Source organism: Phocoena sinus, chromosome 2 (assembly GCF_008692025.1).
Source record: "Phocoena sinus isolate mPhoSin1 chromosome 2, mPhoSin1.pri, whole genome shotgun sequence".
NCBI classification, from domain to species: domain Eukaryota; kingdom Metazoa; phylum Chordata; class Mammalia; order Artiodactyla; family Phocoenidae; genus Phocoena; species Phocoena sinus.
The window spans coordinates 15,768,400-15,785,187 of record NC_045764.1 but is presented as its reverse complement, the minus strand read 5'-3'; the positions used below and the strand labels follow the sequence as shown (position 1 = coordinate 15,785,187).

At 35.9% G+C, this 16,788-nt stretch overlaps 1 protein-coding gene across 1 annotated transcript in view; it reads left to right on the top strand.

The window, feature by feature from the left end:
* MALRD1 (MAM and LDL receptor class A domain containing 1) overlaps positions 1-16,788 on the top strand; it is a 592,374-nt gene that overhangs the window by 147,861 nt on the left and 427,725 nt on the right. Inside the window, 1 exon segment of the mRNA XM_032621667.1 lies at positions 2,607-3,019. Within this exon segment, the coding sequence (XP_032477558.1) occupies positions 2,607-3,019 (413 nt within the window).

Here is a 16,788-nt window from a genome sequence, read left to right as displayed (position 1 = left end):
TTTAATTACCAACATCAGTCAGAGAAAGTTTGCATCTTTCGTTACCCAGAAATAGCAACAATTCTTTAAATTCAAGTTATGTGCCTATTAAATTGGGAGGCTTACCATAAACCAAAGTAAAGCCATCAAATGCTTCGTACATCATAGGAAACATTACATTGAGAAATTTCCGTATAAATCATTGTAGAGAGTTTTGCACATATGTGGTGTTTAATACAGTCAGGCACATGAAAGTCAGAAGTACCATGCAGCTCGTTACACAGCTGATACCTTTAGTGCATATAAATAAAATCGATGATTTCGACAATGGCTGTGATAAGAAGTGTTGCTTGTCCTAAAGGTAATTTATTTTTTGCAAATTTAGAAAGCCTTTTCATCTTTTTCATGTACTTCAAATCCCACTTCTTAAAAAACTTTGATCTGTTACTGAAAATAAGCAAATTATCCTTCAAACTTCCCAGCATTAACTGAGTAGAATGGGATTATCAAAATACTTCTTGTGACTAAGTATCAATGAAAGGAAGTAGTAGTGACTGTCAGTTTCTCTCTCAGCCTTCCATCTAGACATAGTAAATTTTTTTAGATGGAGACTTCCTTTTTACTTTTTTGTTGGCTGCGTCACGCGACATGCAAAATCTCAGTTACCCGACCAGGGATCAAACCACACCCCCTGCAGTGGAAGTGCATAGTCTTAACCACTGGACAGCCAGGGAAGTCCCCAGACCTAGTAATTTATTAACAGAATGCGTTAGACATCCAGAAATTGATGCTCTATTTTCTAAAGTATGTTTAGAACGTGGTCTTTCATTTAAGGGTGGAGCCACGTGCCTTCCCTTTGGAAATAAAGATTGAGCATGCAGTCAGTATGAAGAAGTTGGCTTTAGTGCCAATTTTATGTCAAAAACCTCAGTAGCTTGACATCCCCCTTCTTCTGCACAACCCAAGACTGACACCTGCAGGGGACCTGTGGGGTCCAGTTCACGTCCCAGCTGCGTTGATTAGTCACAAGTGAGGAAACATCAAAAGAAAGCTCATCTCCCATTTGCCATTTACTCACTTGATTCCCCTCATTAGTTATAAGCTCCTGTTCTGTGGTTTTCAGAGACAGATGATTTGTTCTTGCCTGGCTGCATTTATTCACATATTCTTTTATTTATTCTTTCAGAATATTTGTTCACTTTGGCGCCAAGTGCCGTTATAAGATGAATGGTTAAAGGCCAGCTGACGTTTGTCTTTCAAAAATATTAACTTATGTAAATGAAGCTAAAATGTGGAACTCCTCCTTAATTTTAAATCCTGTCCCTTCTGCCCAAATACTGTCAAATGTATTTGTATACGTTTGTATACAAATACAGTATTTGTATATTCTATCCCATTTATTCTAAACAAGTACTTGGTGTCGACAAAATCATCACATCTTGAAAAATGCATACATTCTTATATCCTACAAATGTAGGTAGAGTATTCAGTTGATAAGGGACTGGTCAATTCTTTAAAAGTGCTTTGAATTCTTCTACTGACCGAAGGGAGTTAGAAGTTTAAAAGCACCAGCTCAAAGGAGCCACAATCCAGTGAGAAGAAAAGATTACCACTGAGGAGACACAGCTAAGAACTGGCAAAATAGGCATAATAATAAGCATGAATAGAGACACAGGGGTGAGAGGTTTAGGGCACGAGGGTAAATTGGTGCACGCCAAGGGGAAAGGCAGTTGGGGACGAACAGGAAGTTATTTTAATCTGGGAAGAGTGACGCTTGAAAGATAGAGAAGTTTAGATTTAAGCTGAGATTAAATGAGTCAATATTAAAGGATTCTCAATAGAGAAAAAAATGATAAACTACCATTTAAAGATGGTCATTCTTTTACAAGTGTGGAGGGATGCTTGAAACTGGGGCAGGATGGAACCAGAGAGAAGAATTTGATTTCAAAGTGAGGTCTGGAAAATACCTGCATCAGAATCATCTTGGGTGCTTGTTAAAAGTATGGATTCTTGGGCTTCACTCCATACCTAACACAGTAGTATTTGTGCAGGACTTTACCATGGAGTAAGCAATTTTACCATGCACCCCAGGGGTGCTGAAAGATAGAGATCTGTTAAGTTATGACTCTTGTTAGCCCTGCATGTTAGAATCACCAAGTGAGCTAGTAAAGTATCCTGATGTTTGGCTACACCATTTGAACTAATTAAATCAACATGTCTGGAGGTGAATTCTGAGCTTTAATTTTTTTTTTTATAATGTTCACTGGTGATTGGATCATTCAGCTAAAGTTGAAATCCACTGAGCCAGAAGTTTGTTGCAGCAAGCCAGCCATGGGGTAGTGATCATTTGCATAGAGTTATGGTAATAACAGTGGGCAAGGGACGGGTAGAAAAGGCATTTGGGAAATAATGGCCAAAGTAATTCCACCTTCTGGCTATAAAATATTATTATTTGATGTATTACCTAGGATTTAGTTATTCTTTTAAACATTTTGCTTTTATGTTGCATTAAAAAAATTAAAGTGGTTTACCTTGGCAGGAACAAAGTATCAACTATTGATAGTATTCCCATTCATAGTTATTTTTGTCCTTGATTATCTTTTGATTTTATTTCATGCCAATTTCAGTACCTGAACTTCAATGTGACTTTGAAAATGGAATTTGTAACTGGGAACAAGATACAGAAGATGATTTTGATTGGACCTGGAACCAGGGTCCAACGTCAACACTTAATACAGGGCCGATGAAGGATAATACTTTGGGCACAGCTAAAGGACACTATCTCTACATAGAATCTTCTGAACCACGGGTTTTCCAACACCGAGCTGCTTTACTCAGCCCGATCGTTAATGCCACTGATGTAGTGGGCTGCACCTTCCGCTTTTATTACCACATGTTTGGAAAGCACATTTACAAGCTGGCCATCTACCAGCGAATCTGGAACAACACAAGGGGACAGCTGCTATGGCAGCTATTTGGGAATCAAGGCAACATTTGGATAAGGAAACGCCTCAACATTTTCAGCAGGAGGCCTTTTCAGGTATGCATAATGGGCTTCACAAGCTGTATTGGAAATGAGTCAGGATGTCTAAGGAATATGAAAGATCACTATATTCTTGAGTTAAAAGTAAGTGAAATTTGATCAGTTACTTTGACACACATTCGTCATGTAATTAAGAGTGTACCAAAGCTCGTTAGGTTGCTTTCCTCCTTGACTACCCACAATAATGTGTGATTAAAATCTCTAAAACTGGACACGTGGCATTGGACACAGCTGCAGGTTCCTCCAGTTTTAAGTAATTGTGCTGAAATGAAAAACTTGGAGGAAAAGAGTTTCACACAATCTTTTGTCTTCTGCAAAAAGTTCAGACTCTCAAATTTGTTATTTTGAATCTATCATTTGACTTTTTCACATTTTCGTAGGTAAGCAAAAAACATCCAGGAAGAGTGCAGGCTTTGTTGGAAAAGCTATTCTGGGGCAGAACCAGAGTCTGAATCTAGGTTTCATACTCCTGGTGGAATATTCTTTACTCTAAATCTTACCTACCTTCTACTGAAAGTCAGACTTGCAATAGAAAGTTCAAATGCTTATGTGGCTTTTACAGTTTTGTGAAGGACTTTTGCATATATTATCTATTTGATTCAGCAATTCCTTGAAGTGGGTAAGTCAGAGTTCCTTTTTGCCAATTTTATAGATATAAAGGATGTTGTTTATCCCTGGCCAAATACATGGTAAGCAGGAAAACAAGGACTTGGATGAGAACCCACAAGTGTCTAGTTAATTCATGTTCTTTCTGCTTCCAATATATCATACAGCCTGTAACATGTAGGAGCGTTGAATATTGTTTTCTCCTTTTGGCCAAATAGATCTACATATGATATATTGGAAGAAACTTCTTACTTTTACTGGCTAAACTTTTTTTTTTTTTTTTTTTTTTTTCTTTACGCGGGCCTCTCACTGTTGTGGCCTCTCCCGTTGCAGAGCACAGGCTCTGGACGCGCAGGCTCAGCGGCCATGGCTCACGGGCCCAGCCGCTCCGCGGCATGTGGGATCTTCCCGGACCGGGGAACGAACCCGTGTCCCCTGCATCGGCAGGCGGACTCTCAACCACTGCGCCACCAGGGAAGCCCTAAACTTTTTTTTTTTTTGCATTACCCTAATTGAAAGCACTGTCTTTATCTGAATGTCTCGAGTTAACAGTTTTGTAGCCAAGAACTTAGCTCCAGGCCAGCTGGTACATCAGTGCCATCATAGATGTACATTGTACGTGCTCAGTGGAGAACACATTGGGATTGGTGATTTGTCCAGATAGACATAAGCGGAAATCATGAGAACTAACCTGCCATGTGCAGAGTGATATCTTGCAGTTCAGCCACAATGGTAAGATGCATGTAATCGTGTGAAATGAAACTGAAGAGGGATCTTTGACTTTTATTTAATAATGGCTTATCCACTTCGAGTTAATTCTTAGTCTAATCAGGTCAATTGTAATTTGGGCTTAACTAGTATTTAATGGATAAACTCTACTTATGATATTTAGTCAAGCATTGGTTTCCAGAAGAAAATCAGCTTGACACGGGAACAGCTTCAGAGTCAGTTGACCATGGAACTAACCAAGGAATCCTTTGGTTTTGAATCTAAAACATAAATATTGAGGTTTGAAACCCATCCTGGCTTACACAGAATGCTCTATTTGATTTCATCCAAGAGTTCTTTTTTTTTTTTTTTAAACGGTACGCGGGCCTCTCACTGTTGTGGCCTCTCCCATTGCGGAGCACAGGCTCAGTGGCCATGGCTCACGGGCACAGCCGCTCCGTGGCATGTGGGATCTTTCCGGACCGGGGCACGAACCCGCGGCCCCTGCATCGGCAGGTGGACTCTCAACCACTGCGCCACTGGGGAAGCCCCCAAGGGTTCTTTTTTTTTTTTTTTAATGTTAGGTATGAAAAGATGAAATCAGAGATTCTGCATGCTGTGCAGATGATTTGTTTAAGATAGTTAAGGACTGGGTCCAATTTAAGCAACAGGATGTGTTTGTTCATTGGTTAATGGATATACATAGCTTCTGTTCCAGTGAGCAAGGGCAGCAACAACCAGCATTTTCATTAACTGTGATACTGCAGGTGAAATTACCTGGTATCATGCCCAGCAGATAACAGGTACTCGTTAAATATTTGTTTAAAAGAAAAATTCAAAGAATTTTCAGGATCATTCATTTAAAACGAAATACATAGGATAGGACCAGATTGTACATGCAGGTATAGGAACTATTTGGCTTATTATTGTCAATGGAAATAACAGCCACTGCTTTCATGTGTGGCATGGCCAGCAAGTCATTGCATATAAAACTTCAGGTCAAACTTATAATTTTTATTGTGAGCTTTATTGAGATATAATTGATATGTTATAAACTATACATATTGAAAGTTTTGAAACCATCACCACAATCAAGATAATCCAAACGTAAATGGACTGCATTTCTAAAACTTTCCTGATATCCCTTCGTAATACCATTTCTGGCCCTCACTTCCATCCCTGATAACCACTGAACTTCCTCTCAGTATACCTCAACGTACACTCCCCAAACTTTTATATTATAAGTGAAATAGTACAGTATGTACTTTTTTTCTGATGTATTTCATTCAGTGTAATTGTTTTGAGATTCATTCCTATTACAGAATATATCAATACCTCATTTTCTTTTGCTGAATAGTATTCCATTATATGGATACAGCACAGCGTCTCCATTTACCTATTGATCAGAATATGGGTTGCTTGTAGTTTGGGCTATTATAAATAAATCTGCTGTGAATATTTGTATGTAAGTATTTATATGAACATCTGCTTTCATTTCTCTTGGGTAAATACCCAGGAGTGGAATGGCTGGATCATATATAAGGAGTATGTTTAACTTTTTAAGAAACTCTTCCTCTGTTTTTCAAAGTATACCATTTTTTTAAACATTTTTATTAGAGTATAATTGCTTTACAATGGTGTGTTAGTTTCTGCTTTATAATGAAGTGAATCAGTTATACATATACATATGTCTCCATAACTCTTCCCTCTTGCGTCTCCCTCCCTCCCACCCTTCCTATCCCACCCCTCTAGGTGGTCACAGCAGAGTATACCATTTTTGATTCCCAGCAAAATATGAGAGTTCCAGTTCCTCCACATCCTAGTTAATACTTGTTATTATCAGTCTTCTTAATTTTAACCATTCCAAGTGTAGAGTGATTATCTCATTGGGGTATTGATTGCATTGACCTAAGCATTAATTATGTTGAACGTATTTTTATGTGCTTATTTGCCAAGCAAATGTCTAGTTTCAATTGTCTGTTCAAATCTTTTGCCCTCTTTTTAAATTGGGTTTTTTTGTTTTCTTATTATTGACTTGTGAGCTTTTAAAATATTTTCAGGATGCAAACCTTTTATCGGTTATATATGAATTACAAGTACTTCCTCCTAGTTTGTAGCTTGTCCTTTCATTCTTTTAAGAGATTTTTTTGAAAAGCATATTCTTTTGAATTTTGGTGAAGTCCAACTTACCAGTATGTTATCCTATGTATCAAGCTTTTGGGTTGTATCTAAGAAAGCTTTAACTAACTCAGAGTCCCCAGAACTTTCTCCTGCTCTCTCTCCTCTTCTTTAGAAACATCAATTACGCATAAATTAAGCTGCTCGAAGTTGTCTCACATTAACAAAATGAAGACTAAAAGTTATACAGTCATCTCAATACTTGCTGGTAGAGCATTTGACAAAATTCAGCAATTTTTTTCTTATTAAAAGTATCTCAACAAATTAGGTACAGAAGGAATATACTTCAACATAATAAATATGGTAGGTCCACAGACAACATTAACTCAGTCATGAAAAGCTGAAAGCTTTTCTTCTAAAATCAGAAACAAGACAATGAGAGGCTCACTCTCACCATTTCTATCCAAGGTAGTACTGGAAGTCCTAGCCAGAGCAATTAGGCAATAAAAATAAATAGAATGCATCCAAATCAGGAAGGAAGTAGTAAACCTGTCTGTGTTTGCAGATGACATGATCTTTTATATAGAAACCTCTAAACACTCCACCAAAGAACTTTTAGAACTAATCGATGAATTTAATATAGTTGTATGGTAGTAAATCAACATACAAAAATTAGTTTCACTTCTATGCAAACAGTGAATGATCTGAAAACAAAATTAAGAAAATAATCCCATTTACAATATCACCAAAAAGAATAAAATATTTAGGAATAAATTTAACCAAAGAGGTGAAAGATCTGTACACTGAGAACTATAAGACATTATTGAAAGAATTTATAAGACTAGTAAATTGATAGATGTCCTATTTTCATGATTTGGAAGCATTAATATTGTTAAAGTATTCATACTACCCAAAGGGATCTATAGATTCAGTGCAATCTCTCTTGACATTCATTTTTTATGGAATTAGGAAAACAATCCTAAAATTTGTGCAGAATCCCAAAAGACCCTGAATAGTCAAAGCAATCTTCAGAAAGAAGAACAAAGCTGGAGTCATCACTGTTCCTGATTTGAAACTGTAGTACACAGTACTTATATTCAAAACATTTTGTTTCTGGCATAAAAACATACACATAGAGAACCCAGAATAGAGAACCTAGAAGTGGACCCAAACATATAGTCAACTAATCTTTTTTAAGGGTTCCAAGAATACATGGGGAAAGGATAGCCTCTCTTTAGTAAATGGTACTGGGAAACCTGAAAAATATATTATCTTGAATGTTTTGATTTTCAAATTCAATATGTAACAACTCAAAGATTAATAATTCCAGTGATTCCTTGAGTAAACTGTTTTTCCAATAAGATCACAGTTTAGTAAACTAATAATTTTGACTCTCCAAATGCTACCCTGGTGGTCTGAAAAATGTGTTTATTTATATGCCATGGAGAATGATAGATTGATTCCAAAAGGCTAATTTTCAAAATATATGAATGTTGTGAAATTGTACCTATTTTCCCTACGTGTTTCCTAAATATATTTTAGAGGACACTTCCAGATTTTCATAATACAGAAAAAAAAATTATGCTGTAATAGCCTTATGTAGGAGAATAATGGCATGGAAGCTACCTAAATGTCCATCGACAGATGAGTGAATAAAGAAGATGGGAGATATATATATATATATATATAAAATGGAATATTAGCCATAAAAAAGAATGAAATAATGCTATTTGCAGCAACATGGATGGACCTAGAAGTTATCATACTAAGTGAAGTAAGCCAGAGGGAGACAAATATATGATACTGCTTATATGTGGTATCTAAAAAAAGAAGATACAAATGAACTTATATACAAAACAGAAATAGACCCACAGACGTAGAAGACAAACTTATGGTTACCAAAGGGGAAAGGGGGGGTAAATTAGGAATTGGGATTAACATATGCATACTACTATATATAAAATAGATAACTAACAAGGACCTACTGTATAGCACAGGAAACTATACCCAATATTTTATAATAACCTATCAGGGAAAAGAATCTAGAAAAGAATACATATATACACATTTATATGTATAACTGAATTACTTTGCTGTACACCTGAAACTAACACAACATTGCAAATCAGCTATACTTCAATTAAAAAAAAAAAGACTTCCTTCAGTTTTTTAAAACATTATTTAGAATTTCTTAGAACTTCCTGCTAATTCATTTCCCCAGCATGCATTTTGGATAGGAGACATCTCTCTTTTTTCTGAGTTTATACCATCATCAGGAAATTTCCATGAAAAATCAATACATCAGAACTTGTTAATAGAGCACCCTATTTGCAGGGTCATATTCGCATGTCAGCAAGGAAAAATATTTGAGCCATGCTCAGTTGTAGAGGTTGCTGAACGAAACTGAGAAAGAAGGGACACTTTATTACAACTATTTTGAAGAAAACTCAAATGATAGCTTCTAAAGAGGTTTCAACTCTTATGATACTGATCATACTCCTGCCCCACTGAAAGGACAATTTCTAACAAAGGGAACACAATGAGATTCTTCATCATTTCTGCTCTCACCTACACATCACATTTTACTTACACTTAAATGAGGGTCTAGGTACATAATGAGAAGTAACTGTCTCACACAAATACCTATTATCTGATGTTTTCAGCAGCCTTTATTGGTGGTGTACCATATCAGAATCATAAAATACTCCATTTTGAATTATTTAACAATAAAATCAGCTCAAGCACCTTTCTCAATGAGTATTTGACCGAGTTGTACTCTTGAACCTCCAGTATTAAGAATTTATTACTTCACGGGGTTTTTCCATCCTATCTTTGGACACACTGACAGAAAATATTTTCTTATTCAGAATTGAAATCTGTCTCCCTTTTGTTTTTCTCTTGGAGGATTGAGTTTCTTGGCATGGATTCAGTGTCAGCAGCAGTCACTGATAAGTACTGCAAAAAACCTTGTTTAATGCAACTTACTAATTCTTTGGCACCACAGGAACCAGTATTTACAAGCTTCTGCTTACTTTTTCCTGACATGACCTCGTTTTCTGAAGTATATCTTTGTGTATGAGGTAGGCCCTCAGGAGGAGAGGACATGGGCTTTCAAAGAAAATATTCTTTGGCCAGACCTCTTAATGTCACAGAACTTTCTGACTAAATCTGAAAGAATTGTGTAGTGTCCTGGTAACATCTTTCAGTAATAAAGAGATTTTTCCCTGATGGATTTTGTGAAAAGATTTTAGAAATCTTATTCATAATTATAATTTACTTTTTCATATGTGGGATATACCTTTAAATCCTAGGTGATGCATCATTTTTCAGTACTTCTAGGGAAAATGTTTCATAAGTTATGTTGCAAATAAAATAGGACCATATTTAATAATGTTAAGTTGATCCCACTTTGGGGGAAATTATATACAGAAATGCTAAAAGTATAAATTATTTATGCAGCCTCATGTAACATTTTTCTTCCAAGTGTGTAGAGTTTGCTAGAATTTGCATTGAAAGGTTTTGAATAGAATCTGCTGGCTTGAAGCCTGTGGAAGCAACACTCATAGATCTGTTGCTTACTGAACAGCATACTAAATCTTATTTTACAATCTTAAGTTTCTCATGGGCTATGTTCTTCCACTGAATGCAAACATAACCATAGCTTGTGTGTCAGCTCTTCAGCACATCCTGATCCAAAGTGATGAGCTTGGTTTCTGGTGTGAAGAATGTGTGAGTAGAGAAGGGAAGAAAACTTTAGGTAAGGAGTATTACAAGAATGCAAGGTTCAGAAAGCAAGTCTAATTTCTTAATAAATCAATTATTTAAATCCTACTCATTATGACTTACGTAATACTAAATGGCATCTAATATTTTTGACCCTCCAGAATTACAGTAGAATATTAATATGGGTCATTAAACATTGGAAATATACTTTATATATATTATTAATATATATTATGGGTCATTTAGAAAGTGATAGAAATTAATACATGCTATAGTAGTATCCAAAATATTTATATAATCCATGCTGAAAAGAAACAGAGAAAGAGAAAGACAGACTTGGGTTGTTGGGTTTAACTTTTTAAAATTGCTGATCGGTTGGTAAAAGAAAAAAAAAAAGAGAAAAATAGTAATTATGAATGTTTTAATTCCAGTGTGTCTTACCCCTTTTCAGTCTATGGCCTATTTGAAACTTCGTGTAACTATGCTTTGGTTTGTTTTTGTCTCTGGTTTGGTTTCTTTTTGTCCCTGGTGTTGCATATTATGATCCATTTGGGTCCTTTCTACTCATGCGTACTTCCAATTCCAAATCCTTTCACCCTCCCTTCTGGCTAGAGCAGTAAAATGGAGTGAGAAAACATAGATGCAGTGTGTGTGTGCGTGTGTGTGTGTGTGGAGGGAGGGTGTTGCCGTGTCTGATTTTGCAAATTTTGCCATAGCGAGGCTGTACGGATGAGGGGCTCTGAATGGGGTTGAAATCTCAGTTGTGAGGTTTATTTGCCATTTTGGAATTTGCGCAAAAGTGCTGGCTATGCTAACAGCTGCCGTGCTGGTCTCTTTTCGAGAAAGTTTTAAACTAGTGTGAAGCTGCAATATGAGGAAAAGTGCATTCGATTATCAGGGCAGAATTATTTTGCTAAAAACTATTCTCTAGGTAGCATACTGGATATGTGTCTTCTTATTCAGACAGTGTCTGTGTATTAATCTGGATAAACAAAAGCAATAGTTTATTCCCCTCTGATGTGTCGTTCACCCTCTAGGAATAAACTCTATGAAATGTCTTTCAAACGTGTTTTTCTCTGCTGATAACAAACTTATTTTAATCATGTGTAACATTTCAAAATTGCCTTTTCTTTGCAACTGTTTCTTTTTTTGATTTTTTTTTAACAGTACAACATATTGAACCAAATAGTTTTGCTTACTTATATTAATGACGCATGATTTTGGCTTTTATCTTCAGTAAAAAATCAATGTGTCAGGGCTGGCCAAGAAAAAGGTATGGGACCTCTTTGTAGTTCTTTGTCAGGTGATTGCTTTACCTTGATTTATGCCTTTAAACTTTTTCGCATTCAGCAGAAAATATTGTGTCGGTATCTGTGAGAGCAAAGCGATATATACCAATTTATGCTCTAAGTGCAGCCTCCTTCCAGAATTGTTTATAGAATGTATCAGCTCACAACAGATTAGGGACGCAATGCCTTCTTCCTTCTTAAACATGTCAGATTGATGATTTTGGTTCAATCCAAATTTTTATATTAAAATTTTTAGTAAAGTGTTCCTTTATTCTAGTGCTGCCCAGAATTTCGGTGTCTGAAAAGAAACTCAGTGTTCTTGGTCTTCGCAAAATTACCCCCTCTTTTATCAGGCCTGCCGTTTCGAACTGCTCTAGGACGTGTACGGAGATTATTTTCAAAGCAGCGTTGTCAACTATGGCCAAACTGAAATCTGATTGTAAACTTTTTATTTTTTATTTTTTTTTGCATTACGCGGGCCTCTCACTGCTGCGGCCTCTCCCGCTGCAGAGCACAGGCTCCGGACGCGCAGGCCCAGTGGCCATGGCTCACGGGCTCAGCCGCTCCGCGGCATGTAGGATCCTCCAGGACCGGGGTATGAACCCGCGTCCTCTGCATCGGCAGGCGGACTCCCAACCACTGCGCCACCAGGGAAGCCCTGATTGTAAACTTTTGAAAGCTAATTTCTTGAAATAGAATTCAAGAAATCATCTTTCAAGTAACTTTTTTTTTTTTTTTTTTATACCCAAACACCCATTCTGGTTTGCTTTGTCATGTCATTATTTGTGTTGGAAACACAATATTTCATTGTTACCATCTTGAACTTTTTATTGAACTTAATAATGATTAGGCCCATTTTGCACTTGTGCAGAAGGTCTTCTTTACATTTTATGATATAAAGCCTTCTGCCAAGGGGAGAAAAAAAAACATGAATAAATGTAATTCTTAAAAACGTTTAAGGTTAAAGATGTTTACTGATCCCTGAACCAGTCTCCAGGAGGATTAAGGGTGGAGAACGAAGATGGAGAAAAATTGTAAAAATGGTGAAAAATAGAAGTCAGTCCCCATAATCCCAAACTTACGATCTATTGGGGAATTCTGTGAAGTTCCTAAAGCCTTTACGCTGAATATCTGACAAAGGACTTTTTTCTTCCCAGTTTCTCTGTGAGTTGCTGTCTATGGAAATTTTATTTGCATTTGGAAACTTTGAAATTTTCGGGACATTTGAGAGGTTTGTAGAGACTATGATATTTGAAATGAGGACTATTCTGGAAAATCTGGAACATGTGTCCTTGTATATAAATACATCCTTATCAGGTATAGGCTATTTGCATACTTCTGTGTCTCTGTGCACATACGGATACGGGCAAATGCATATAAATATATTTTCTATTATTAGCAGGATTACTATGGTTTTCATTTGTATGTATCATAACTATGATCATCCTTTTAACTGCAGGGCCCCGTTTATTGCTTCAATCAGTACAGAGCAGTCCTTTGCCCACTGTGTTCCTGGCTGTAACTTCATCTTAATTATAACACAGTCAAAAGCAATTAAAATATACTAGGAAGTGTCCAAAAAGCTAGGGGGCACCCAGGCTCTATCTTAGGATAAGGCTGTATTTTTCTTTATCAAATACGTTGTGTAACTACTTGTTTTGACCTCCAGGACTCTATTGCCCCTCCTATGTCGTTGTCCCTGACTTTCAGATCTTTGCTTTGGTTACATTTTAAGATTTATTTTTGCTACTTTCTTGGCTTCTCTGCTCTCATAGGTAGTGGCAGCTTCCTCTATAACTCTTGGCATTATCTTTGCTCAGATAACTGCTAATGATCGAGGTAGGTGTATTACGTGTCATTCTATCTAAGTCAACTTTATGCATTTGGAACTACAATTCCTAGTGTTATTCTTACATTGCAAATTATAGTGCTATACTGCTGCCACAATTTATGCGGTGCTGGAGAACTTTACATTGACTTGGAACTACCATTTGGTGTAAAATGAGTTAATTTTAGTTTGCGTTTTCAGTAGCTCAGATTTAAGTGGTATTTTTGGTACAATAAATTTAACTTTTACTCTGTTATAAAGTGAATTCAGGCTATTGAAGAAGATGTAATATGGACTTTAGAGTAAAATTGCTTAAGTTCAAATCCTGGCTCTGTCATTTATTAGCTGTGTAGCCTTAGGAAAACTATGTAACCTCTCTGTGCCACAGGGTCTTCACCTGTAATCAGGTATAATATTAGTACTACCTTGTATAGTTTTTTTGAAGATTACATATATTCATATATACATATATAAGACACTTAGAAAAGAGCTAGGCATATGGTAATTACTCAAATGTTAGCAACAACAACAGCTTTAATGTAATAATAATAAATATGAGTTATTAAGTTTAAAAATAAAAACTGAAGTGTGTCACTGAACTAGAATAACATTATATGATCTTTTTCTCCTTTCTAAATGGTTGAGGAGATAAAAGCCTTTTCTTCTATCTTTGTGCCTAATTCTTCTAAATAAATAAAGGCATTTCTCCCCTCCTGGTAGCCAGCACAGACTACCTGTTCTGTCTCTTATCTTGTAATATAATGATAGAAAGTCAAGGTAAAAATAGTACTGAAATAAGAAGGATAAAATGTAAATAATTCTGATAATTTTCAAAAAAGTACTGGCATGATATTCTCAAGATGATGGTGTCCTGTAGAATAAAATTGTTCATGCATAAATTAATTAATTTTCATTAAATAGTTGTTAACTGTACAGAAAAGTTTAAGCATTTACGTTAAGGTTAGGATCAGGAAATTGAGCTTGATATCTACTATTAATAATACTATGCATATTTAATAATATTAATACTATTTTAACTTTATATTATTAAACATTGTTATTATTTATTTTTTAAATTTTTATTGGGGTATAGTTGATGTACAGTGTTGTGTTAGTTTCAGGTGTACAGCAATGTGAATCTATTACACATATACATATATCCACTCTTTTTAAAATTCTTTTCCTATATAGGCCATTACTAATAAGGACCTACTGTATAGCATAGGGAACCCTACTCAATACTCTGTAACAGATCCAACCTTTATAGTCACTATTCACAAAATCTCCTGACATACTCCCAGGACTGCTACTGCCCACTGACAGAAGGTCTGCCTGTATTCAGTCCAAAGGTGGTGGCATCTGTGGATGCCGCCAAGGTGTAGGATGCTGAGCATCTTGATCAGAGTCCTGGGAAGGGGGAGAGAATTAGCTTCTCTTTTTCCCTAACTCCGTACACCTCCATGTTATATTAATAATGATTGCTCTCTAGAGGTTCCTAAACAAAAGAAAACAAAAGCAAAATGTAGCAAAAGGCAAATGTTCAAACAGACTTTGAGTGTTAATACATAGATTTTAATTTAACTTTTCAGTATCTGTCACCGAACAGAATAGATGATGTAGTTTTGATTCACTGGCCATGAATTAGCTCTGTCCACACAAAGTTTCTCATGAATAGTTTGTTGCGGACACCGTTGTCCATGATCCAAATCTCCCTCAGGACCGCAGCACTCCTCCCCTAGCTGCTGGGACTGCGGGCAGCTAATGCCTCTCAGCTGATTCTCTCTCTAGAAATTGCATTCAAATATTCTTCCTACTTATTTCCAGCATGGTGACCCTTTGTATTTTCATCACGTGTTAGGATGAAAAATTGATTATAGTTAATATGAAGCATAGTCTAATGTAATGAAAAACGAGATTGTAACGAAAAATGAGAATAACATTATGAAAGTCAATTTGCTTCAAATTGAAGCTTTGGATTAAAATGAATTAGCTTATATTCCATCATGTTTACAAAGAATTTATCTTATTTTTTTCAATTTGTTCCCTTTTCAGGGATAAAAATACCTTTGTTAGAGCTTTTCCTGTTAGATTACCCGATTAGTTATGTTCAATTATTTTAAGATGGTTTTTATATGGAATTTTCTCATTTTGTTTTTAATAGATATACATATTAGTTATGCTGTTATGCTGAGTTTGATATATTTTGCTGTACGTGTAAGACAAATATAATTTCCCAAATTTAATTTTTAAAAATACTGGGGAAACAATGTGTTTAAATGGAAATAACCTCAAACCAGGAATTAAAATACCTGGATTCTAAAGATGAAATTTTCCATTAAGGGACCTAGTGACTTTATGGATGTTACTTAATCTTCTAATTACCTAATTTCTCATCAGAATAATGAAATAATCTATAAGTTGTTTCTAATTATAAAATTCTATAAATTCCACTTTTTCACAATTGACCGAACTCTACAATTCTTCTTGCATGTTATGAGAGTCACAAAAATCCTTCTTAAGAAACTAAAATTTAGTTTTATCATATATTAAAAAAGCTTTCCTAAACTTTTATTAAGCTACCATGAATTTCAATTATTTTTGAGCCCCTGAAGCGCATTTAAGATCATAGTTTATGTTTTTACTTTCAGATAATTCAAATTCTACTGATAGCAACAGCTCTACTATTGTATATTTTAGAGATGGCCATTCGTTCCTCTCTCTCTTTTTATTATATACTGAAAGTAAATGATGAAATAATTTCCTGATAGAAATGGAACATAAGCAGCAGAATGAACTTTCGAGCATAATCTCCTTCTGTAAAATTTAACTTTTTTTTTTTAAAGTGCTCGTTCATGTCTGTTGATTTATCATTTGTTCACTGATATTAGGCCCTCCATTGCCCTAGGCCCTGTGCCACTTGGTGTCGATACAGACACAAATAGTAGATGGTCATTGTCCTCATGGAGCATACATTCTAAAGGGGACAAAGTGAGAAACTCAAGCAAATAATTACAATAAAAATGATTTTTTTTAAAAGAGTGACATCTGACCTGGGTATGGTGATATCCAGGAAGGTGTTGTATGACTTAGGTCTTACAGTGTCTATAGGCAATAGCCCATGTTGGGGCTGGGCGTCAGGAGTAAGGAGTCACAGGAACCTATGCAGATACACACAGACGAGAAGCAGCGTGCTGCAGTGAAGAACCGCTGTGCTGATCTGTAATTCATGGTGCATAGAGTTTGAGACAGAGAAAGGTAGACAGAAGCCAGGTCAGGGAATGACTCATTTGTCATGGTCACGAATGGGTACATTGACCTAGAGCTGATGGGCACCACTGAGGTTTTAATCAGTTGAGTGAAACAATCCTAAGTGACTTCTCGATACATCACTCTGTTAGTGATGTTTGAAGAACATGTTTGAAGTAGGGCTTACCATTAAAAAACTGATAATAAAAAAAAAAAAATATATATATATATATATATATATATATATA